At 38.9% G+C, this 27,727-nt stretch overlaps 1 protein-coding gene across 1 annotated transcript in view; it reads right to left on the bottom strand.

Moving 5' to 3' along the window:
- Positions 1-27,727, bottom strand: part of LOC124789138 (putative neural-cadherin 2) — a 137,230-nt gene that overhangs the window by 38,369 nt on the left and 71,134 nt on the right. Inside the window, exon 10 of the mRNA XM_047256431.1 lies at positions 11,982-12,171. Within this exon, the coding sequence (XP_047112387.1) occupies positions 11,982-12,171 (190 nt within the window). The remainder of the gene's footprint in view (positions 1-11,981; positions 12,172-27,727) is intronic.

Raw genomic sequence — 27,727 nt, 5'->3', positions numbered from 1 at the left:
ATTTATTCTTTAATGAAATTTGTCATTAAAAATATATCACTTTTTCAAACCAACAGCTCAATTCATGGAATCAATACTAGAAATAAGAATAATCTTCACAAGGATTTAAAGTCACTTAGTCTTGTACAATAAGGTGTGCATTATTCAGGAACACACATTTTCAATAACTTCCCAGCAGCCATAAAAATCATAACAACCAATGAAATTCAGTTTAAGAGAAGCCTAAATAATTTATTGGTGGTCAACTCCTTCTACTCCATTGATGAATTTCTCAGTAGAACCAACTGATTTGTGTGTGAGTGTATGTGTATGTAAGTACAATATAACTTCTGCACAATTTCAGTGCAGTAAATAAGTGTGTGTGTGTGTGTGTGTGTGTGTGTGTGTGTAAGTACAATCTAACTTCTGCACCATTTCAGTGCAGTAATGTGTTCATTGTAAATAAGTATTATAGTAGTTGTATAACTCATTTATTACCTTATAAATAAATAAAAAAACTTTTTTTTATTTTAAATTCAGTGCATTAGTATTTGTAAAATGATTCTTTCATATAGTCTTCATTAAAAAATGACGATCATTCCACTTGGGACCTGTGGAATGGTACATTAGCTTATTTGTTTGAGTTGTAAATATTAGTGATGTATTGTTGTTTTTCTGACATGTTCTACATCTGGGAGGACCTCCTCACTACGAATCAATTGGAATGAAAGTAAATCTAATCTAAGAACTGTGTACTACTTCCAGACATTAGCTACATTCATGCTGATGAGCCAAAATGTTATGACCACTGCCCACCATGAAACTGCTTGCTTCGTGTTGGCAGTGTGGGCAATTGATGAGGTAATGGAAGTATATAAGTGGAGAAGATATTAATGGGTAATCATTCTAGTGATTATAAGGGCTGCAAATAGAGAAATCCACTGACATAAGCAACTTTAATAAATGGCAGATTGTTGTGACCTGGCTTTTCAGAATGAGCACACCTGTACTTCCATGGGCCCTTTGGTAGTACATAAAGGAGTCAGCTGTGGACTAGGTGAACATTATAGTGGGCCACAGGCACCCCTTCATGCATGATGCCTTTTCTGAAGGTGATGGGTTGTTCTAGCAGGTTAAATGTCCATAGCATAAGGCCCGAAAGGTGAACAATGCTTTGAGGAATATGGTAATGAACTCATCAAGTATGATCACAGCAGTTTCACAGTTATTGCATGAAGTGTACTGCATTCAATCAGAGGATGCAGACTACAGATATATTTGTAGATCTGATAAAAGCTTTTGACATGTTAAACCACATGTTACTTCTAAAAAAAAAAAAAAAAAAAAAAAAAAACAGAAAATCCCACCATACTGAGGATCATCCATGCATCGTCTAGCAACATACCTGTTGAATCTTAAGCAAAGCAGTAAACAGGCATAGTATTATATGATAAATTTATAAACTTTCAGTCCATTAGTGAAACAGTATACAAGGTGTACCTCAGGTTTGAGCCTTTGGTCCCTTTCTCACAAATATTAACAACATTGCACAATCCATTAACTCTCATACATATAATGAGCTATGCAGATGACATTTCAGTCTTATTGTATGGTAGGAAACGTAAGGAGCTAGAATCTTTTGCTGTTAGAGGTGTAACATAATTATCAAACTACTTCAATGACCAATGTCTAAGCAGTTATGTAAATAATGTATGGAACATCTCAGCAACAGAAACTGGATGCTGTAAATTTATAAATGTGTATGTAGAAAATGTGCATTGGACAGACCACATTAATTTTGTATGTTGAAAAATCATTAATAGCTTATATCTCCTTAGCCAACTCATAGCAAACACAATTCCTAGTCAAACATTAAAAATGGTATACAATGGAATGATTTAACTCTTTTTTAACTATGGGGTTGAATTATGGGGCTATACAGCTGATGTCCACTTAAAAAGAATATAACAATATATTCTTTACACATATTTAAATTAATTACTTTTTTCATGGGCCAATCAATGGAAATTATCAACAGCAGTGATGTAAAAGATCACATCATCAGGGTAAAATATAACTACTTCCAGGAGAGAATAAAATTAAAAATGTCAGATCAAAGCCCATGCATCATTGGTTTGATTTGGTTTAATTAGTTACCATAATCTCTAAGGGCATATAAGGGGAATGCTTTGAACACAAAATTAAAATGTTTGTGATAGAAAAATGTTTTAAGGCACAACTTGTGCTATGACTAAAAGCATATTGGCTACAAAGTAATAAGTGTAATTATTGTCAGGTTATTAATGCCTGATGTTTGCAACATACCGTAATGGTGGTACTGTTATCTATGTTTCAAATGAAATGGAGTGTAGAGAACTAGATCTTAGTTGGGCATGTGTAGAGAAAGACTTTGAAATTACCGGGATCATAAGTGATATAATGAAACTTATCATAGTATGTATCTACCATTCCCCTGACTCAGATGATAAAACTTTTTTAGATAATTTAGACAGTGTACTCTGCTACATAACGAAATGGAAACAGTATGTAACTGTAATTGGGGGAGACTTTAATTCAAGCTTTGATGTAACATGTAACAAACCCAGTGTAAATAAGTTACTGAATATGCTAAGGCAACACAACTTCCATCATGTAAATTCAGAACCAACAAGAATACAAGCGTGCTTGGATAATGCTTTTGTCAACTGTGCTCGTGATATGTACTCCACCAAGGTAAAGGAGTTTGTTTTCTCAGACCACTCCATGTTAACAGTAAAGTTAAGACATTTTATAAAAGGGGATGAGAGCAAGGCTGGACAAAAGTTAACAAAATCTAATACCTTAATATTAACAAAACACAATCTCATAAAACTAACACACCAGTTGAGCATAACAAACTGGGACAAATTATTTCAAAACTGTGATTCCAGTGCCCAAACAGTTTATGAAACATTCCACAATTACTTAACAGGTGTTTTAAAAGCCCATCTTGTTCAAAAGAAATACCATAAAACAAGAAAAGGTAAATTTTGGTACACCAAAGAACTGGAGAATCTAAAAAATAAGCTACTGCTGTTGAAGTGCCTTGCCAAAGTAAAAAATTCTAATGCAATTAAGGATCTCGAAAAAATCACTAAGAAACTGTATAAGAAAGAGTTGCAATTAGCGAAACTAAGATACAACACAAATTACATAAAAAATAGTAAAAACCAATGCAAAACAGCCTGGTCAGTAGTTAATACTGTTAAAGGTGAAGTCAGAAACTTCGACAAGACAGTCCCAATACCAGCAGATACATTCAATAAATATTTTGTAAGCTGTGCTGATGATATCAAAAAGCTGATCAGTAAACCCAATGTAACATGTATAGATTATCTGAAGAGAGCAAACCTAAATCATAATAGGGCCGGATCATCATTAAAACACTTCAAAGAGGTATGCCAACATGAAGTTCTTAAAATAGTCAAAGAAATGAAAAATTCATACAGTACAGATATTTTTAATATGTCAAACAATCTATTGAAAAAAATCATACATTACATTGCAGCACCATTAACATATTCTATAAACCAGTGTCTCATAGAAGGGTTTTTTCCTGATCCTTTCAAACTATCCAAGGTAACTCCAGTCTTTAAGAAGGGTGTCAAATCAGATCCTGCAAACTACAGACCAATTTCACTAATTCCAGTACTAGGAAAAGTCTTTGAAGGCATAATATATAAGCAGATGTATGAGTACCTAGAACTAAATGGTATGTTAAGTGCATCACAGTTTGGTTACAGAAAAGGAAGGTCAGCTATACATGCCATAGAGCTCTTAGTCAGAAACATTCTAAGAGCATTTGAGGACCATGTGCACGCACAGATAACCTTATGTGATCTGAGCAAAGCTTTTGACTGTGTTGACCACTCACTTCTGCTCTCTAAACTTGAGTACTATGGAATATGTGATAAAAGTTTAAAACTCATCAAATCATACCTCAATAAAAGGAACCAGGTGGTGAGTTCAGGAAGTCATCTGTCAAACATACTCGAGGTTCAACATGGAGTGCCACAGGGATCTAAATTGGGACCCCTTCTTTTCCTTGTACACATAAATGACTTACCAGGAAATATAGATGTAAAGACATATATGTATGCAGATGACACAACTTTTCTATCTGTAAACCATGTACTTGATAACCTTGTAAGTGATATGAAATTGACAAAAGAAAATGCAACATCATGGTTTAATGCCAATGGTCTGCTATTAAATGAGGAAAAGACCCAGAATATGTGGTTCAGTCTATCAAAGACTACAAAAACAGAAAAATAAAAGGCAAAGTTTTTAGGTATTGTACTTGACAACAGTCTAACATGGAGCTCTCATGTTGATCACATAGGGGTTAGGTTGTCAAGAGTTATATATTTGTTGAAGAGACTGATGTGTTGTGTGACATTTGAGTACGTAAGGACAGCGTACTTTGCCTTTTTTCAATCTGTTTTAAGGTATGGGTTAATACTCTGGGGAAACAGCAGAAAAATAAATGAAATTATGGTGATCCAGAAGAAAGCAATCAGAGTAATGGCTAAGGTAGATAATAGAACACATTGTAAACCATTGTTCACTAAATATAGAATTTTAACAGTAATTAATTTATATATTCTTGACAGTGTTAACTACATACTTGCTGAACTACCTAATTTAAGGGTAACAAATGAAAGAGATGGCTACTATACAAGAACGTGTACTTCTCTGCTGTTGCCACAAAATAGATTAGCTAAAACTAACAATAGTCATAAGTATATGGCAATTAAAATATATAACAAATTGTCTAAAAATGGGTCAATCAAGCCTGACAAATTATTTAAAGACAATGTTCATAACTTCTTGTTAACTAATCCATTCTATTCATTAGAAGAATTTTTAGAAATGCCCAATATCAACGTAAATATGTAAATTTTTTTTTTGTAAAATTAATAGGTTAAGTGAACTGACGAAGTCTATTGCATGTAACAATGCTGAATGACTAATAAAGAATCTGAATCTGAATCTGAATCATTGTGATGGCTCCATGCAAAGAAACTAATAAGCTATGCAGATGACACTTCAGTCTTATTGTATGGTAGGAAATGTAAGGAGCAAGAATCTTTTGCTGCTAGAGGTGTAACATAGTTACCAAACTACTTCAATGACTAGTGTTTAGGCAGTTTGATGTAAATAATGTACAGAACATCCCAGCAACAGAAATTGGATGTTGTAAATTTATAAATGTGTATGTTGAAAATGTGCAGTGGACATTAAAAATGGCATAAATGAATACTGAGACTTTTGTTAGTATATCTAGAGGCTTAAGGAGCTGTCTACAGGAGATCTGAGAATTTATATCACATAACATGTAATGTTTCTTACATTGTCCATATTAAATTACTGAATATGTGCTAACAAAAGTAAACTAATTGACATCATACTCAACAAAATCAACCATCACATATAAAGTGTAAGTTATTGACTTACACAAGATGATTAGTAATATGTGATTTTTAATACAAGTTCATTTCATTATGTACACTTACAAACTAGACTCAGGTCACAATTTAGTAATGATGAGGAGGAGACTGAAGTTAAAGAGAATCATATGGAAGAATCAGTGTGAAAGGAAGTGGGATACTGAAGTACTGAGGAAGGGTGAAACACGTTTGAAGTTTGTTAATGATGTGGACACTCTGTTAAGGAATAACACAGTAGGGAGTCCAGCTGAAGTGTAGTGCACATCTCTGAAAAGAGCAATCACAGATGTTGGAAAGGCAGACATAGGTATCAAGTTGGTAACTGTGAAGAAACCTTTGGTGTCAGAAGAAATACTTCAAAGAAAGAAGCAGGAAAGAAAGTAGTACAAATATGTCCAGGGAAAGTCAGGAATATAGGATGTAAACCAAGAAGGAATGAAATAACTGGGAAATGCAGGAAAGCCAAGGCAAAATGGCTGTGGGACAAATGTGAAGAAGTAGAAAAAGAAATGATCATCAGAATGACTGATTCAGCATATAGAAATGTCAGCACAACTCTGGTAAAATTAAAAGTAAGGGCAGTAAACTTAAGAGAGAAACTGGAATTCTACTGTTAAACACAGAGGAGAGAGCAGATAGGTGGAGTACACTGAAGGTCTCTATGAGGGGGAGGAACTGTTTCATAACACAATAGAAAATGGAGTGGATAAGGAAGAGATAGGGGAACAAGGGTTTGGAAGACTGAAGATCAAATTAGGTGGAAAGGATAGATAACACTCCATCATAAATTCTAAAATCATTAGGTGCAGCAGCAACCAAATAACTGTTCAAGTTGGTGTGTAGAATATGTGAGACTGGCAACATACCATCAGACTTTTGAGAAAACATCATCCACATGGTTCCAAAGATAGCACTGGCTGACAATTGTGAGAACTACCATACAATCAGCATAACAGCTCACGTGTCCAAATTGCTGACAGGAATAATATACAGAAGAATGAAAATGAAAACTGAGGGGGACTTTAGGAAAGATAAAGGCATCAGAGAGTCCCTCCTGACATTGTGCTTGATGATGGAAGCAAGACTAAAGAAAAACGTCACACACATTCATAGGATTTATTGACCTGGAAAAAGCTTCTGACAAGTAAAATGGTGCAAGATGTCCAAAATTCTGAGAAAAATAGGAGTAAGCTGTGGGGAAAGACAGCTGATGTACAAAATGTGCAAGAACCAAGACGGAACAATAAGACTGGAAGACAAAGAACAAAGTGCTTGGATTATAAAGTGCACAAGACAGGGATCCAGTCTTTTGACCCTACTGTTCAATCTATACATTAAAGAAACAATTATGGAAGCAAAAGAAAGGTTCAAGAGTGGGATCAGAATTCACAGTGGAAGGATATCAATGATAAAATTCACTAATGACACTGCTTTCTTTAGTGAAGATGAAGAAGAATTACAGGATCTGTTGAATGGAATGAAGCATAATGAGTACAGAATATGTATTGAGAGTAAACCAGAAAAAGACAAAGGTAATGAGAATAGTGAGAAACTTAACATGAAAATTAGTGATCATGAAGTTAGGGAATTCTGCTACCTCAGAAGCAAAATAATCCATGATGGGTGAAGAAAGGAGGGCATAAAATGTAGATAGCACATGGGAAAAGAGCATTCCTGGCCAGGAGGTGTCTATCAGTACCAAACATAGGTCTTAATTTGAGGAAGAAATTTCTGAGAATATGATGATGTATCAAGGACTATGGGAAAACCAGAACAGAAGAGAGTTGAAGTATTTAAGATGGGGTGCTAAAGAATGTTGAATATTAGGTGGATTGATAAGAACCAATGAAGAAGGGAACATATGGAAAACACTGACAGGAAGATGGGACTGGATGATAGGATATGTACTAAGACATCAGGGAGTAAGTTTCATGGTACTAGAGGGAGCTGGATAAACTGTAGACGAAGACTGAGATTTGAATGCATCCAACAAACGGTTGAAGACATTGGTTAGCTAGTGCTTGTATGAGATTAGCACAGGAGAGAGGAGTTCATGGCAGGCTACATCAAACCAGTAAGATGACTGATGACTCAAAATTGAACATTCTGCAATGTAAAATCTATATGAACTGTGAACATTTATGACAAGTTAAAATTGTTTACTACCCTTTTGATGGCAATGCACTGTCAACTGGACTGTCATTGAAATTTTCATGGCCAGACTCAAGGTTTTTCTACTTATAATGCTGGCATCTACTTGTCATCCAAATCACAACTGTTCATATTACCCATACCAACAGTGTTTAACATGCCTCCCACACTTCATCTTCATCATCATCATCATCATAATCATCAATAATTTGGTATATGGTATATTACTGCATAAATTCCTCCTACAGACTCTACCATCAGTTATGGTCTGCATGTCAAAACTGGTAGTATTGTCTGATGGTGAGCCATCCTTTTCAGTCTTATTGGAAACCTATTTTTTTAAATCCTATTTAGTGTACCAAAAACACACTGCCCTTTATTACTTTTCTTCAGTTGCCCTAAATATAAAAAAAGAAAAAAATCCACTGGTTCAATTACTTCAATGTCAGTTTGTACTATTCTCTTGTCAGTATTTGCATATTATTTTAATACTACTAATATAAATACTATTTTTTTTCCTTTTTGCTCTTTATTATGTGCATACCTGTAATACCCAGTTCTAAGCAAAGAAGGAAAGCAGAAAGGTGGAAGGAGTATATAGAAGGTCTATACAAGGGTGATGTACTTGAGGACAATATTGTGGAAATGGAACAGGAAGTACATGAAGACGAAATGGGAGATGTGATACTGCGTGAAGAGTTTGACAGAGCACTGAAAGACCTGAGTCAAAACAAGACCCCCGGAGTAGACAACATTCCATTGGAACTACTGACGGCCGTGGGAGAGCCAGTCCTGATAAAACTCTACCATCTGGTGAGCAAGATGTATGAAACAGGCGAAATACACTCAGACTTCAAGAAGAATATAATAATTCCAGTCTCAAAGAAAGCAGGTGTTGACAGATGTGAAAATTACCGAACTATCAGTGTAATAAGTCACAGCTGCAAAATACTAACGTGAATTCTTTACAGACGAATGGAAAAACTAGTAGAAGCCGACCTGGGGGAAGATCATTTTGGATTCCGTAGAAACGTTGGAACACGTGAGGCAATACTGACCCTACGACTCATCTTAGAAGCTAGATTAAGGAAGGGCAAACCTACGTTTATAGCATTTGTAGACTTAGAGAAAGCTTTTGACAATGTTGACTGGGATACTCTCTTTCAAATTCTAAAGGTGGCAGGGGTAAAATACAGGGAGCGAAAGGCTATTTACAATTTGTACAGAAACCAGATGGCAGTTATAAGAATCGAGGGGCATGAAAGGGAAGCAGTGGTTGGGAAGGGAGTGAGACAGGGCTGTAGCCTATCCCCGATGTTATTTAATCTGTATATTGAGCAAGCAGTGAAGGAAACAAAAGAAAAATTCGGAGTAGGTATTAAAATCCATGGAGAAGAATAAAAACTTTGAGGTTCGCCGAAGACGTTGTAATTCTGTCAGAGACAGCAAAGGACTTGGAAGAGCAGGTGAACAGAATGGACAGTGTCTTGAAAGGAGGATATAAGATGAACATCCACAAAAGCAAAACAAGGATAATGGAATGTAGTCGAATCAAGTCAGGTGATGCTGAGGGAATTAGATTAGGAAATAAGACACTTAAAGTAGTAAAGGAGTTTTGCTATTTGGGGAGCAAAATAACTGATGATGGTCAAAGTAGAGAGGATATAAAATGTAGACTGGCAATGGCAAGAAACGCGTTTCTGAAGAAAAGAAATTTGTTACATCGAGTATAGATTTAAGTGTCAGGAAGTCATTTCTGAAAGTATTTTATGGAGTGTAACCATGTATGGAAGTGAAACATGGATGTTAAATAGTTTGGACAAGAAGAGAATAGAAGCTTTTGAAATGTGGTGCTACAGAAGAATGCTGAAGATTAGATGGGTAGATCACATAACTAATGAGGAAGTACTGAATAGGATCGGGGAGAAGAGGAGTTTGTGGCACAACTTGACTAGAAGAAGGGATCGGTTGGTAGGACATGTTGTGAGGCATCAAGGGGTCACCAATTTAGTATTGGATGGCAGCGTGGAGGGTAAAAATCGTAGAGGGAGACCAAGAGATGAACACACAAAGCAGATTCAGAAGGATGTTGGTTGCGGTAGGTACTAAGAGATGAAGAGGCTTGTACAGGATAGAGTAGCATGGAGAGCTGCATCAAACCAGTCTCAGGACTGAAGACCACCACAACAACAACAACAACCTGTAGTACAGTACAATCCAGGCCTGTCAGTCATCACATGGTCCCCTTAAAATTAATAAATTTATCATTTTTTTTAAATTTCTCATTAAGATTTCACTTTCTATACCCAGTCATTCTAGCCAAGTACATGTGCTGTTTTATGAGTACTGGATTGATGGGCCCAAGTTTGAGGGCAGTGCGGAACCCATGCTAAGATGCAGTGTAGCCAAGCAATATGCATGGAAGACAAGACATGTGACTGCCTCTTGTGTATGGGTGCAGAGAAATACTTGTGAATCTCACCCTCTTGTCTTCGGCATTTCCTACAGGCTGATGACTAGCCCATCTGCCTCTCTCTCTAATAATTTACTTTTGCCTCAGAGCAAATGGCTTAAACCATCTGCCTCACCCTATTTTGTAACTGGTGTATGCCTCATTGTCTTACTGTTATTTCACATTTGACCTAAACTATCATTTTTCCTTTCAAATATCCTTTAACTCTTGTCACCCGCCCCGTCATATATGAGACTGGCGATGTAATACCGTTGTTCCTGGAAGATCTCATTGCAAACTGAAATTGCACTAAATGCAAACATGATTTGCAGTCTTTTTGAGACTTTCAGTCACTCCTGACAATGATCTATTCCATATTGTCTACATATCACTTGGCGTACTTTATAATGTATAAACTATGCATATAGGATATATACAAATTCTTACCCCAGCTATACTTTCCAAAACCTTATTATTCAATGTATAGTTTAGATGCTGCAGGAAATAATAGTATGAACAGTTTATGCAGAAACATTCAATTTAATTAAATGTTCCAAATTCACAATTTACTTAAAATGTGTGCACTTAGAATTAATGCCACTAATAACTAATAACATCGAGTATAGATTTAAGTGTCAGGAAGTCATTTCTGAAAGTATTTGTATGGAGTGTAGCCATGTATGGAAGTGAAACATGGATGATAACTAGTTTGGACAAGAAGAGAATAGAAGCTTTCGAAATGTGGTGCTACAGAAGAATGCTGAAGATAAGGTGGGTAGATCACATAACTAATGAGGAGGTACTGAATAGGATCGGGGAGAAGAGAAGTTTGTGGCACAACTTGACTAGAAGAAGGGATCGGTTGGTAGGACATGTTTTGAGGCATCAAGGGATCACAAATTTAGCATTGGAGGGCAGCGTGGAGGGTAAAAATCATAGAGGGAGACCAAGAAATGAATACACTAAGCAGATTCAGAAGGATGTAGGTTGCAGTAGGTACTGGGAGATGAAGAAGCTTGCACATGATAGAGTAGCATGGAGAGCTGCATCAAACCAGTCTCAGGACTGAAGACCACAACAACAACAACAACAACAACAATAACTGTTTGTTGTATGGCTGGCATACTACATTTAAAATCCATCATTTTCTTCTATCTGAAGAACATTTTACTTTTTCTGAAGTATTTGTAATTGAAAAATTACCTTTGTTCAAAACTGTTGCTTTCCGGAATCTTCAAAACTTAAAATATAAGCCTTTCAAAAATCTAGTGTCATAGTTTTGTAGACCAATTTTTCTGTTTCCAAAATTGTATTATTTTACTAGAATAACATTTTAGTTACACAACCAAAAAATTAGAAAATTTAAGTTTCCAGAAAGCTCTTGGTAGACTTTTCTAAATCTCAGAAATATTGTAAAAGTGGAAATCCAAAATTCCACTCTCATAGCAGGGCTGTTTGTCTGTTAATGTGTAATGTATTCCCTACCTTACCTGTTTACATATATATTCAAAATATAATAAACTTTGTACAGTGAAATATATAAAAAGTCAGTCCTGGTCGTGCTATCGTAGAGTAATGTCTGTACAGTCAGACACAAGAGAGCTTTTGTCTTTACAAACATGGTCCAGATCTATTCCATTAGATGTGTTCCCTCCTTGATTTTCCCAGTTTAAGAGCTGCAAACTACCACTGTGACTGCTGGGAAAGATGTCAGATATTGAATCTCCAGTGCACACTCTGCTGTAGAGTGAAAATACAGTCTCCGCTTTCTGCTCTCTATGTCTCGCTATCACTATGAAATGTAGTCAGAGTTGTACCCACACATATTACTCTTTCATTGAGAAAAATCATATTCATACCAGAAGAGAATTATTTTTTATTACTGGAAACAAAATATGAAAGAGACTTACATGCAATGATATTTGTTCAGTATCTCACTGGCGTATATTAGTGGTTCTTGGCAAAAACCAGTACTGCAGTCAGAGTAGCCACAGCCATGTTCCACATTCAGAGCTGCAGTTGCTTGTCCCCACTGTGTGACATTCACTGATGGAGGCAGTGGGAGCACCCTTCCATCCAACCTAATGTCATCCATACAGCCTATTGATAAGAGTTTTATGAGGTGTTCATTGTTACTGAAAATTTATATGCAACGTAAAATATACTTACTGAACACAAAGTAAATGAAAAGTGAAAAAACAGTCTCATAGATGAATATGATGTGCGCTTCTTACACAAAGATAGTTGAAATGATGTGTAGTGACAGTAATACTTATGCAGAAGTGTAGACATAACTTAGTTATGGATAATGTTAAAAAAAGAACACAAATAAAAATAAAAATAAATTTTGGTACTGATATGCAACAAGTGTCCAAGAACGAAAGTAATTCTTATATAATAATAGGAAAAGCTTTTAGTAATTTTAAAAGAAGAAAATGTGGACAAAATTAAAATTAGAGATGAAATGGATAGCAGTTTGGCTGGATACCAGATATCTGTTCATCCCTGAGCCAGACAGCTGAATATCCAGTAACTAGATATTTGGCTGAACATTGCCCCAGAGCATGCCATAATATGTAGGTCTGAATGAGATTGCAAAGGCCAGGTGCAGATGACCGCTAAATTCAGTCATCGTCATTCATTAGTGAAGTCAGCAAATGTGATATTGATTAACTAACTTGACTATTTGACTTCTCTGAGTACTTTCACTTGTTATTTGAGGTTACTGTTGAAAATAATTTGTTAATTTCAAGATAAAATACAAAACATGTAATTTGGGGATATTTTGATATGAACAGAGACAATAATAAGTTTGCTATTTGTTTGTAGTGCAGATTTCAAGTTTCTGGTGATGGAGAAGGAAAAAATCCAAGTTATGTATCAAAGCCTTAACCAACCTTTTATTCTCTTGTTTTGACTTGTTTTATTACTCTGAGCAACAAGGTATTAACCCACATCCTCAGTTGCACACCTCGTTGGTTGTGTCCTGAATTCCAGCTGGAACATGGAGTTCTTGCTACAAAGTCTTTTCTAGATTCTCACACCAGAGATAACATAGGAAGGGAGCTTAATACCATTGCAGATTGCTGGGGTATTGACCAAAGTAAAATACATTTACCCACTGTGACAGAGGTTCAAAAACAGTGAAAGGTGTTCAAAATCTGAGTATGATTCTGAAAGAAGTTACAACCATTCACATCAGAAGGTTGTAACTGAGCTATTGACGGTCCAGCTGAAGTAACAGGAATGATTGCTAGTGGTAAGTACTCATAGTGCACTTCAAACATTTTAGCTTAGGTCAAGAAAAACGGTTGACAAGATACCAGCATGAGGTAGAATTTCACCTTTTAGATGGCAAACTGTCTTTTTGAATAAAAACAGGCTATGTCATTGCATGTGACTCATGATATGTTTATTAATATGACAACTTGTCAGTGGTGATTGATGGAGCAATGTGGAGCAGGTGAACTCTGAGGACATTAATGACTTATCTTAGAAAATAGGAAAGGCAAACCTACATTTCTGGCATTTGTAGACTTAGAGAAAGCTTTTGACAATGTTGACTGGAATACTCTCCTTCAAATTCTGAAGGTGGCAGGGGTAAAATACAGGGAGCAAAAGATTATTTACAATTTGTACCAAAACCATATGGCAGGTGTAAGAGTCGAGGGGCATGAAAGGGAAGCAGTGGTTGGGAAGGGAGGGAGACAGGGTTGTAGCCTATTCCTGATGTTATTCAATCTGTATAGTGAGCAAGCAGTAAAGGAAACAAAAGAAAAATTCGGAGTAGGTATTAAAGTCCATGGAAGAGAAATAAAAACTTTGTGGTTTGCCGATGATACTGTAATTCTGTCAAAGACAGAAAAGAGGACCTGGAAGAGCAGTTGAATGGAATGGACAGTGTCTTGAAAGGAGGATATAAGATGAACATCAACAAAAGCAAAACGAGGATAATGGAATGTAGTCGAATAAAATCGGGTGATGCTGAGGGAATTAGATTAGGAAATGAGACACTTAAAGTAGTAAAGGAGTTTTGCTATTTGGGGAGCAAAATAACTGATGATGGTTGAAGTAGAGAGGATATAAAATGTAGACTGGCAATGGCAAGGAAAGCGTTTCTGAAGAAGAGAAATTTGTTAACATTGAGTGTAGGTTTAAGTGTCAGGAAGTCGTATCTGACAGTATTTGCATGGAGTGTAACCATGTATGGAAATGAAACGTGGTTGATGAATAGTTTAGACAAGAAGAGAATAGAAGCTTTTGAAATGTGGTGCTACAGAAGACTGCTGAAGATTAGATGGGTGGATCACATAACTAATGGGGAGGTATTGAACAGAATTGGGGAGAAGAGAAATTTGTGGCACAACTTGTCTAGAAGAAGGGATCGGTTGGTAGGACATATTCTAAGGCATCAAAGGATCACCAATTGAGTATTGGAGAACAGCGTGGAGGATAAAAATCATAGAGGGAGACCAAGAGATGAATACACTAAACAGATTCAGAAGGATGTAGTTTGCAGTAGGTTCTGGGAGATGAAGAGGCTTGGACAGGATAGAGTAGCATGGGGAGCTGCATCAAACCAGTCTCTGGACTGAAGACCACAACAACTTCAGTCACACAGCTTGAGGCTGCTGCCAAGGGGCGTCACTGTTTTGGATCGGACTTGGGGATGCAGGGGACGATGATCACGTCCCACGTGAACTCTGATCGGTCCACTGCTGTGGCTGCCCAGGTACTGCCTGCACTGAGGTTGACCCTCACCCGTGGTCGAGTGGGAGATCATTCCAAAGTCTGGCAGGCAGTGAAAAACTTTCTGAGGGGCCGATTGTAGGGCCTCCCCAGTTCATTTTATGAACAGGTTTCAGGCGTTATCTGTGGCTGATGACGTCTCTGAGCCGGATGCAGTCATCCACCCTGTTCCAGAGGAAGCTTCTCGGCCCGCAAGGTCTGGGCATTCACAGAGGGTGGGTTTGCTGGTAGTTGGGAGCTCTAACATTAGGCACATAATGGGGCCCCTTAGGAACATGGCTGCCAAGGAGGGGAAGGAAGCCAGTATGCACTCCATGTGCATTCCGGGGGGAGTCATTCCGGATGTGGAAAGGGTGCTTCCAGATGCCATGAAGTGTACAGGGTGCAGCCAACTGCAGGTGGTGGCTCATGTTGGTACAAATGACATGTGTCACTTTGGATTGGAGCAGATTCTGTCTGGTTTCAAGCGGCTAGAGGAAATGGTAAAGACTGCCTGTCTTGCTTCCGAGATTAAGGCAGAGCTCACCATCTGCAGCATCATCGATAGAACTGACTGTGGTCCTTTGGTGCATAGCAGAGTGGAGGGTCTGAATCAGAGGCTCAGGCGGTTCTGTGACCGTGTAGGCTGCAGATTCCTTGACGTGCGCCATCGGGTGGTGGGTTTCCAGGTTCCACTTAATAGGTCAGGAGTCCACTACACACAGGAGGTGGCTACATGGGTAGCCGTGGCTGTGTGGAAGAGACTGGGCGTTTTTTTAGGTTAGAGGGTCTCAGGGAACCACAGATGGGATTTCCGTCTAAATGTGGGCAGGTAAAACATAGTAAGGTAGTTTCAAATAAGTTCCCCACTCATACAATTATAGTAGGTGGTGAGTTTAATCTACCCTCAATATGCTGGAAAAATTATATGTTTAAAGCCGGCGGCAGGCATAAAATGTCATCCAAAATTGTACTGAATGCTTTCTCAGAAAATTATTTTGAACAATTAGTTCATGAGCCCACTCGAAGCATAAATGGCTGCGAAAGCATACTTGACCTTTTAGCAACAAATAATCCTGGACAAACAGTGAGTATTGTGACGAATACAGGGATTAGTGACCACAAGGCAGTTGCTGCTAGGCTGAATACCGTAACACCTACAACCATCAAAAATAAATGCAAGGTATATCTATTTAAAACAGCTGATAAAAATGCTCTTAACAACTTTTTAAGAGACAGTCTTCACTCCTTTGGATCTGATAATGTAAGAGTAGAAAAGTTGGGGAATGTTTTCAAAGAGATAGTGTCGACAGCAGTTGAGAGATATATACCACATAAATTAATAAGTGATGGTACTGATCATCCATGGTACACAAAACGGGTCAGATCGCTCTTGCAGAAGCAGCGAAAGAAGCATGCCAAATTTAAAAGAACACAAAATCCCCAAGATTGGCAAAGTTTTACAGAAAGTTCAAAATATGGTGCGTACTTCAATGCGAGATGCTTTTAATACTTTCCACAACGAAATTCTTTCTCGAAATCTGTCAGAAAACCCAAAATGATGACGGTGCCACCAAAGCATAGTTATTAAACACAGTTTTCCGAAACTCCTTCACCAAAGAAGACGAAATAATATTCCTGAATTCCAATCAAGAACAACTGCCAAAATGAGAAACATAGAAGTAGATATCCTCGGAGTAACAAAGCAGCTTAAATCACTTAATAAAGGCAAGGCCTCCGGTCCAGATTGTATACCAGTCAGGTTCCTCTCAGAGTATGCTGATAAAATAGCTCCTTATTTAGCAATTATGTACAGCCACTCACTCACAGAAAGATCTGTATCTAAAGACTGGAAAATTGCTCAAGTCACACCAATACCCAAAAGGGAAGTAGGAGTAATCCGCTGAATTACAGGCCTATACCACTAATATCGATTTGCAGTAGGATTTTGGAACATATACTGTATTTGAACATTATGAAGTACCTTGAAGAAAATGATTTATTGACACATAGTGAGCAGGGTTTCAGAAAATATTGTTCTTGTGAAACACAACTAGCTCTTTATATTCATGAAGTAATAAGTGCTATCGACAGGGGATGTCAAATTGATTCCATATTTTTAGATTTCCAGAAGGCTTTCAACACCGTTCCTCACAAGCATCTTCTAACCAAACGTGTGCCTACAGAGTATCGCCTCAGTTGTGCAACTGGATTCATGATTTCCTGTCAGAAAGGTCAGAGTTCGTAGTAATAGATGGAAAGTCATCGAGTAAAACAGAAGTAATATCCGGTGTTCCCCAAGGAAGTGTTATAGGCCCGCTATTGTTCCTGATCTACATTAATGACACAGGAGACAATCTGAGTAGCTGTCTTAGATTGTTTGCAGATGATGCTGTCATTTACCATCTTGTAAAGCCATCAGATGATCAAAACAACTTTCAAAATGATTTAGATAAGATATCTGTATGGTGTGAAAAGTGGCAATTGACACTGAATAAGGAAAAGTGTGAAGTTATTCGCATGAGTACTGAAAGAAATCAGCTAAATTTCAGTTATGCGATAAGTCACACAAATCTGAAGGCTATAATTTCAACTAAATACTTAAGGATTACTATTACAAATAACCTAAATTGGAATGTTCACATAGATAATATTGTGGGCAGAGCAAACCAAAGACTGTGATTCATTGGCAGAACACTTAGAAGGTGCAACAGGTCTACTAAAGATACTGCTTACACCACACTTGTCCGCCCTATTCTGGAGTATTGCTGTGTGGTGTGGGATCGCATCAGATGGGACTGATGGATGACATTGAAAAAGTACAAACAAGGGCAGCTCATTTTGTATTATCATGAAATAGGGGAGATAGTGTCACAGACATGATATGTGAATTGGAGTGACGATCATTAAAACAAAGGCATTTTTCGTTGCGAAGGGATCTTCTCTTGAAATTTGAATCACCAGTTTTCTCCTCCGATTGCGAAAACATTCTCTTAGCACCCACCTACATAGGGAGAAATGTTCATCATGATAAAATAAGAGAAATCAGGGCTTGCACAGAAAAATTTAAGTGCTAGTTTTTCTCGCATGGCGTTCGAGAGTGGAACGGTAGAGAGACATCTTGAAGGTGATTCATTGAACCCTCTGCCAGCCACTTTATTGAGAATAGCAGAGTAATCACGTAGATGTAGAACAACAAAACAACAGTAAATAATGCAACCAGTCAAATATATATTTAAAATTCTTTTATTCCACAGCCATAACAGAGGTCATGCCTGTTTTCAGATGGTTAATATTTCCAATAACGTAAATCTTTTCACCAGTAGCATGTCGTCAGATCCGCAGTGCACAAGAATATTTGAATATCTATTGACACTCCTATGTTTCAAATATTCTTGTGCAGTGGCGGAACTGATAACATATTGCTGATGAAAGCTTTTATGTAAATGCACATCTTAGCCTTTTGAAGATGGGCACGAATGTCCAAAACCAGTTATGGCTGTGCAATAAAAACATTTTAAAAGTATTTGTGGCTTGTTGTGTTGCTCACTGAAATAACAAAAAAAGTCTGGCCTTTCCTCCATATCTGAAGTAATACCATATGTTGCGGTATTAAGCAAGTATTTAGATAAAGATGAGACAGCACAAAGAACCCCTGAGGATATGGTTCAAAAGCTGAATTAGAAAGTCATTTCAGCTCCTTAAATAAAGATTCAAATTACTTGATTGGAATCTATCTAATCCCAAGATTCAAGACAGACTATTTGGGGTTTCTTGAAGCTGAGAGAGCTCAACAGAAGATCCTATTGGAATTTTGTGAACAATCTTATACAAGTAGCAGTTCACTTCCAATGCCTACTCAGAAATGCAGAAGAGACAAAATTGAATCAAATGTGACTTGCCTGAAGCTCATGACATATTTTGGGATTGCTTTAATGAAGTGGTAACTGAACTAATAATAGTCACTGTAACAATCAACAAACAAATGTGAGACTGACTATTATTTGAGGACAGTTTGAATTGATTGCATTTGTTAATTTTACTCTGATGTGACAAAAGCTGTGGGATATCTGCTAATATCGTGTCAGACCTCCTTTTGCCTGGCATAGTGCAGCAGCTCAACATGGCATAGACTCAACAACTCATTGGAAGCCCCTGCAGAAATTTTGAGCCATGCTGTCCCTCTAGCTGTCCATGACTGCGAAAGTGTTGCTGGTGCAGGATTTTGTGCATGAACTATACTCTCAACTATGTCTCATAATCGTTCAATGGGAATCATGTCAGGTGGTATGGATGGCCAAATCATTGACTCAAATTGTCCAGAATGTTCTTCAGACCAGTCGCGAATGAATTGTCATCCACAAAAATTTCATTGTTATTTGGGAAGATGAAGGTCATAAATGGCTGCAAATTGTCAAACATAATCATTTGCAGTCAGTGACCAGTTCAGTTGTACCAGAAGACCCAGTCCATTCCATGTAAACACAGCACAGCCTACACCATTGTGGAGACACCACCAACTTGCACAATACCTTGTTGACAACATTCCACATGCAAAGTCTGTTAATTCCTGTTGTGTGGCCATAATGGCCATGGAAGCCTTTCACACAAATCATCTGAGTACCAATGACATCTCCAACAATGCACTGCCATCTGTAAATGTGCACATCCTTACAAGATGGCTACCATATTAGACATGCCACAACGTTGTTCCTAATTATGTGATGATTTGTAGTGAATAAGACAGTGACAATAAAAACTGTATTGCACACAGCTATCTGAGTGCCAGTGGTTCATAGTTAATGATAACAATGTTGCCTTGAAGTTTTAATAATAGCTTAAATATGATGGCACTTCGAGGTGCTCGTTATACAGGTTCATGTCCTAAGAACAAAAAAACATGGGTGTTTCTTGCCTTGTATGTGATGAAACAGTGATAAAAGATTTCTGAATTTGTGCTGAAACCCAACTATGGATTCATTCCTTCTGCATCCAGTGACTCAATACAAAAAATTCGTTATGTTTCTGTGACAGTGAACAGTGTATGCACACAGCTGAGATATTAAAAACTTATGATTTAAATACTGAACAATTCATCACTGAAATGCTAATAAATGATATCTTGTGACTAAAAGATGAGCTAAAACTGTTAAGAACAAATACACATAGTAACAACAGAAGTGTGTGCATCAAACAAGGAAAAGAAAATGTAAACACAATTGAAGGAAAACATAAAGCTTTCATTAGGCCCACTAAAACAATTAACGGTAAGCGAATACAATTTAACACAGACAGTACATATTCAACAGATATGACAGGAAAAAATTACAGTGTGTTAGTTGAAGAACAAACTGACAGCCAAAGAATAAACTATCCAAAAAACAACCTAACTGCATCTTCAAAATATACAAACACATCTACCTCAGTGCACATGGCCAAGATAATGTCAGCAAGTAGTAAACAAGTGAAGTTAAAAAAAATGAGCTATGGTGCTTGGTGAGAGCCTCGCCGGGAGAACTGCCGAAAAAATAAACAATTATAGTACGGTACGTCACTTATGGCTACAGGAATAACCAAACTGAATGTACGTTTGACTGAGATAATAAAAAACGGTAACTCACTAAATGATTTATCTAAGAATGATACCATCATAATCATGGGCGGAAGCAATGATGTTTACCAGCATGAGGGGAAACATGCTACACAGTGCTTAAAAACTAACTACGTGATTTCAAAGTGCCCAACATCGTAGTTACTAGCATGCCACAGAGATGTGACCTGCAGGATAACTCAGTCATAAATTCGGAGCTTTAAAAAATAAACAGACAGTTCCAAAAGTGTGCAAGGCCTATCATAACATGACATTCTTCGAACTTCCCACGTTAAGAGAACTATTTACAATACATGGACAACACTATAACAATGCTGGAAGTCGCTCATTGCTAAAACACTAGCGAATTTAATACAGAATGTTGACCACATTACAAGAAAACCAATCTTTATAGAACCAGTCTCTACAAAAACTGTACTGAGTAACTGGTTGAGCAAAGCTGTAACATGTACTTTAGGAATTGTTTGCGATAAAACTTGTGCAGCTACGAAGAAATACAGAAAAGAGACACCTATAGGCAGTGGAACTAAAACGTCAAAATATACAACCACAGCTACTGCTGATAACCTTGGTGTTGAGCACTCGTAACCACCCCCCCCACCCACTGGCCCCCACAACCACAGGTACAGGAGAAAAGACATCCACAGTCAGAATACAAAAGAACCGCAAAAAATGTCCATGAACAAGGAACAAGGATTTTTATGGCCTCACCAGGAAAAGAACACCAAGCAGACACCAGTAGTGAAAACAAACAGGTAAAAAAGAAGGTAAGTGGTTAATTACATGCACATGAACTCGACAGAAGTACAACATTCATACTCTTTCATCAGAATGTTCAATCTTTTCCAAATAAAATCAATGATTTCGAAATACCCTTTTCAGATGAGCTCAAGGAAGCTTCTGTTATATGTTTAAGTGAATATTGGTTGAGTAGTGATATGTTAGGAGTCACAAAATTACCAAGATTAACATTATCCTCATCAGTCTGTAGGACATCCTCTGCCCATGGTGGGACACGCATTTTTGTTAAAAGTAACACTGAACATCACTGCTTAAAATCCTTAGAGATATTGGGAAAAGAGGAAGACTTTTAAATTTCAGCTACAGAAATAACATCACTAAAAACAATAATAATTTTCTTGTACAGAAGCCCAGATGGAGGCTCACATATTTTCCTACAGAAACTAGTCAGTACACTCAGCAAACATAAAGCTAACAAGAAAAATCTAATAGTATATGGTGACTTCAACATAAATTTCCAGAAAAACTCAAATGTAAAACAAAATCTCATGACCATTCTTCCAACATATAATTTATAGGCCACTATAAACTTTCTCTCTGTTGTTGTTGTTGTTGTGGTCTTCAGTCCTGAGACTGGTTTGATGCAGCTCTCCATGCTATTCTATCCTGAGCAAGCTTCTTCATCTCCCAGTACCTACTGCTACCTACATCCTTCTGAATCTGCTTAGTGTATTCATCTCTTGGTCTCCCCCTACGATTTTTACCCTCCACGCTGCCCTCCAATACTAAATTGGTGATCCCTTGATGCCTCAGAACATGTCCTACCAACCGATCCCTTCTTCTGGTCAAGTTGTGCCACAAACTCCTCTTCTCCCCAATCCTATTAAGTACCTCCTCATTAGTTATGTGATCTACCCATCTAATCTTCAGCATTCTTCTGTAGCACCACATTTCGAAAGCTTCTATTCTCTTCTTGTCCAAATTATTTACCGTCCATGTTTCACTTCCATACATGGCTACACTCCATACAAATACTTTCAGAAATGACTTCCTCGCACTTATATCTATACTCGATGTTAACAAATTTCTCTTCTTCAGAAACGCTTTCCTTGCCATTGCCAGTCTACATATTATATCCTCTCTACTTCGACCATCATCAGTTATTTTGCTCCCCAAATAGCAAAACTCCTTTACTACTTTAAGTGTCTCATTTCCTAATCTAATTCCCTCAGCATCACCCGACTTAATTAGACTACATTCCATTATCCTCGTTTTGCCTTTGTTGATGTTCATCTTATATCCTCCTTTCAAGACACTGTCCATTCTGTTCACCTGCTCTTCCAAGTCCTTTGCTGTCTCTGACAGAATTACAATGTCATCGGCGAACCTCAAAGTTTTTATTTCTTCTCCATGGATTTTAATACCTACTCTGAATTTTTCTTTTGTTTCCTTTACTGCTTGCTCAATATACAGATTGAATAACATCGGGGAGAGGCTACAACCCTGTCTTACTCCCTTCCCAACCACTGCTTCCCTTTCATGTCCCTCGACTCTTATAACTGCCATCTGGTTTCTGTACAAATTGTAAATAGCCTTTCGCTCCCTGTATTTTACCCCTGCCACCTTTAGAATTTGAAAGAGAGTATTCCAGTCAACATTGTCAAAAGCTTTCTCTAAGTCTACAAATGCTAGAAATGTAGGTGTGCCTTTCCTTAATCTTTCTTCTAAGATAAGTCGTAAGGTCAGTATTGCCTCACGTGTTCCAGTATTTCTACGGAATCCAAACTGATCCTCCCCGAGGTCAGCTTCTACTAGTTTTTCCATTCGTCTGTAAAGAATTCGTGTTAGTATTTTGCAGCTGTGGCTTATTAAACTGATTGTTCGGTAATTCTCACATCTGTCAACACCTGCTTTCTTTGGGATTGGAATTATTATATTCTTCTTGAAGTCTGAGGGTATTTCGCCTGTTTCATACATCTTGCTCACCAGATGGTAGAGTTTTGTCAGGACTGGCTCTCCCAAGGCCGTCAGTAGTTCCAGTGGAATGTTGTCTACTCCGGGGGCCTTGTTTTGACTCAGGTCTTTCAGTGCTCTGTCAAACTCTTCACGCAGTATCGTATCTCCCATTTCATCTTCATCTACATACTCTTCCATTTCCATAATATTGTCCTCAAGTACATCGCCCTTGTATAGACCCTCTATATACTCCTTCCACCTTTCTGCTTTCCCTTCTTTGCTTAGTACTGGGTTTCCATCAGAGCTCTTGATGTTCATACAAGTGGTTCTCTTATCTCCAAAGGTCTCTTTAATTTTCCTGTAGGCAGTGTCTATCTTACCCCTAGTGAGATAAGCCTGTACATCCTTACATTTGTCCTCTAGCCATCCCTGCTTAGCCATTTTGCACTTCCTGTCGATCTCATTTTTGAGACGTTTGTATTCCTTTTTGCCTGCTTCATTTACTGCATTTTTATATTTTCTCCTTTCATCAATTAAATTCAATATTTCCCTCTAGAATTAACAAAACTACTTGTACCACTATTGACGAAATATTCAAAAATGTACAAAAAAATAGCTTCCAGGCTGGAACCATTTAAAAACAGAATTTAGTGACCATAATGGACAGTATATTGCTTTCCATACAGTACCAATACCTAAACCCACAATGCCAACAGAACTAGTCAAAGAAAACAAATCCTAAGCGAACAGAACATAGACACCTTCAGACAACTGTTAGCTAAGGAAACATGAAAGTATATGTGAAAAGTTCAACAGATTTATGGAAATATTTAGCAAGTACTATGAAACTGGATTCCCCAATAAAGAAACATAGAATGAGGTCTAATAATAGAAGCAGATCTTGGGCAACAACTGGAATAAAGATCTCAATCAAGATAAAGAAAAAACTATATGATATTATAAAAATGCAACAGGTATACAATGATTTTCATGCTTATTACAGAAAATACAAGACAATATTTAAAAAAGTTGTCAAGGAAACAAAAATGAAGGCAAATGATCTATACATTCAGTCTGCTGGAAACAAAACCAAAGCCACGAAGAAAGTTGTGAAACAGCAGACAGGCATTGTCACTAACAGAAATGACAATATCACTCTATGTCAAGACGGAGAGAAAATAACAGAGCCCAGGAAAGTAGCAAATACCTTCAATAGCTGTTTTATGAACATAAGTGGGCCACTAATCAGTTAGATTACTCCAAGTAACCAAAATACAACAGCACCACTGTTATAACTTCAAGTTAAACAAATATATTTCAAGGAAGACGCAATACATGAAAGTCACAGATCAAGTAAACAAGTAAGATGTGTGTACACTTTAACAGTCAAATCATAACTGAGTCCGAGTCTAGCGGCCGCTGGCTGGCTGGCCGCTTAGGCGGCGCTGCTGCTGCATGGCTGGCAGACAGCGCCGCATGTAGAGGATGCGCGTAACTGCGCGGCAGCACTTTGAAAGATCGGCGAGTCACAACACTTTTCCCCCCTTTGAAGTTTTTGCATGGGTCTTGATGGAGGTGGCCTGTAGATTGCTAACGTCCATAGGTGTTGTTTGACAGGCCGTAAAGTCTCAAGGAGGAGGCTTCCCGTACGGACGGAAGTGTACCCGATGATAATGGGTCGAGATGACAGGAGACGTGGGGGTTGAATCTGCTGGGGCCCCGTGCACCAATCGGCCAGTTGTGGCAAGTCCGGTTGTAATAACAGGAGACATGGGTGATGTGTCCACATCTGTAGGAGAAGGAGGCAAGTAGAGTTGCTCCGACAGATGGTGGTCATCTGGTTCCTGCATGGGCACGTCTCCTGGTGGTGTCAGTTCTTCTGCTGGCAGCGATATGATGGTGAGAGGACTGCGTTGTGAGTAATGAGAGATTCCAGTATCCTGAGTGTCAGGTAGAGCCGAAGGTGGTATAGCGGTATCTGGAACAGGTGTTGCCGGCACGCGAGGCCAAAGCTGGTCCGAATGACGCACTGCAACACCTGTGTCCGTCTGGATTTCACACAGGCGTTGGCCTTGGTGTTGTAAGATGCAGCCAGGATTCCATTTTGGCCACCTGCCATATCCCCGTACCCATACAAGGTTGTCGGCAGTGAACCGGCCAAGCGAAGGCACCGGGGCCATGAGGTGGAAGGCAGTAGAAGATGAAGTAGCGTGTGGGGCTGTCGGCCATGTAAGAGCTCAGCCGGGCTGTGGTCGCCCATGGAGGTGAAACGGTAAGAAGCCAGAAATTGGAGAAGTGCATCATCAGCAGCAGAAGAAGTCAGATGTTTCCTCCTCTGAGTCTTAAATGTGCGGACCAGTTGTTCAGCCTCACCGTTTGACTGTGGATGGAATGGAGGGGCCATGACACGCATGATGCCATGACGGGCACAAAAATCCGCAAAATCAGAAGGGGCAAATTGCTGACCATTATCAGTAACAAGAGTAGAGGGAAGGCCTTCCAAAGAGAAAATGCACGCTAGAGCATTGGTGGTTGCCGTGGTGGTAGGCGACGTGCAATGGACAATGAAAGGAAAGTTAGAGTAGGCATCAATAACGAGAAGCCAATCAGTACCTAAAAAAGGTCCCACAAAGTCAGCATGAATACACTCCCAGGGCTTCTCAGGTGAAGGCCACGGTGACAAAGATGACTTCGGGGCAGTGGCCTGTGATGCACAAGGGCCACAGGCAGCGACCATGTGTGCGATTTCAGAGTCGATGCTGGGCCAGTACACAAGACGGCGCGCCAGAGATTTTGTACGGGAGACACCCCAGTGCACTTGGTGAAGGAGGTGCAAGAGTGAAGCTCGCAAAGACGCAGGTACCACAACACGCAGCGAAGCATTTTCGGTGGAAAGGAGGATAACACCATCCCTAGCCGTGAGGCGGTAACACAAAGCGTAGTAGTTCTGCAATGGGTCAGAAGTCCTAGTGGATGGACGATCTGGCCAACCCTCCCAACCCGGGAGAGGGTAGGGTCAGAACCTGTAGCAACCGCCAGCCGGTCCCCGGTGATGGGAAACCCGTCCACAACCCGCTGCTCGGCAACATCCAGGTGAAAACACAAAAGTTCGTCCCTATCGAATGCCAGATCAGGAACCATGGGAAGGCGAGACAGTGCATCAGCATTCGCATGTTGAGCCATCAGCCGGAAATGAATCTCATCATTGAAACGAGACAAGTAAAGAGCCCAACACTGGAGGCAGTGTGCAGCCTTGTCGGGAAGTGACGTTGATGGATGAAACAAGGAAACATGTGGTTTGTGATCCGTAACAAGATGAAATTTGGATCCATAGAGAAAAACACCAAACTTATGAAGAGCATAAATAATGGCCAAAGCTTCTTTTTCAATTTGAGAATAGTTTTGTTTTGCATCCGTGAGCATTTTGGAGGTATAAGCTATGGGTTGATCAGAACTGTCAGAAAAATGGTGCGCAAGGACTGCACCGACCCCATATTGAGAGGCGTCCGTGGCAAGAAGAAGATGTTGGCCAGGTCGATAAGTAGCCAGGCACGGGGCCTGTTTCAGCATAGTCTCCAATTACTGGAAAGTCACATCGCATGACACGGACCTGTGAAAAGGCACGTTTTTATGCAACAGGCAACGCAACGGCTGAGCCACCAAAGCAGCAGATGGTAAAAACGTGTGATAGTATGCTGTTTTCCCCAAGAGGGCCTGCAGTTCCTTAACAAATGCATGGTGAGGAGGGGCATCAATCGCAGCGACAGTTTGCTGAAGTGGACGAATACCATGCCGAGAGAGTTGAAACCCCAAGTACGTGATAGATGCCTGAAAAAATTGTAATTTCTGAAGATTACACTTAAGACCGGCAGTCTGTAAGACATGAAAAAGTGTGCGGAGATTTTGAAGATGTTCGTCAGTGGTGGAGCCAGTGACAACAATGTCGTCCTGGTAATTTATACACCCAGGAACAGTGAGCAATAATTGTTCCAAGAATCGCTGAAAGAGAGCAGGAGCACTGGCAACCCCAAATGGCAGTCGTTGGTATTGATAGAGGCCGAAAGGTGTGTTAGGGACCAGAAACAGCCGGGAAGCAGCGTCGAGGAGAATTGATGATAAGCTTCTGACAAGTCAAGTTTAGAAAAATACTGGCCTCCAGCAAGTTTAGTGAACAATTCTTCAGGTCGAGGCATAGAGTAAGTGTCGATAAGGCATTGAGCGTTTACAATGGCTTTGAAATTGCCACAAAGACGAACATCACCATTTGGCTTAGCAACGACAATGACAGGAGAGGACCACTCACTGGAAGTGACAGGAAGCAAGACCCCTGAAGCAGTGAGATGATTCAGCTCCCGTTTGACCTGATCACGAAGGGCCATAGGAATGGGCCGAGCCTGAAAAAAATTAGGCCGAGCTGTGGGTTTGAACGTGATATGAGCTTCAAAGTCATTTGCACGGCCTAACCATCATAAAAACCTTAAAAACAAAACAGTCCTCGGAAGTAGATCATATACCTGATAAAATAATAAAACGATGTAGTGAATGAATTGAAAAACCACTAACATATTTACGCAATAGTTCACTGGCATCATGGACTTCCCCTTCTTGTCTAACTTCTCA

The sequence above is a fragment of the Schistocerca piceifrons genome, chromosome 3 (assembly GCF_021461385.2).
Source record: "Schistocerca piceifrons isolate TAMUIC-IGC-003096 chromosome 3, iqSchPice1.1, whole genome shotgun sequence".
NCBI lineage: Eukaryota > Metazoa > Arthropoda > Insecta > Orthoptera > Acrididae > Schistocerca > Schistocerca piceifrons.
This window is presented reverse-complemented; position numbering and strand designations above follow the sequence as displayed.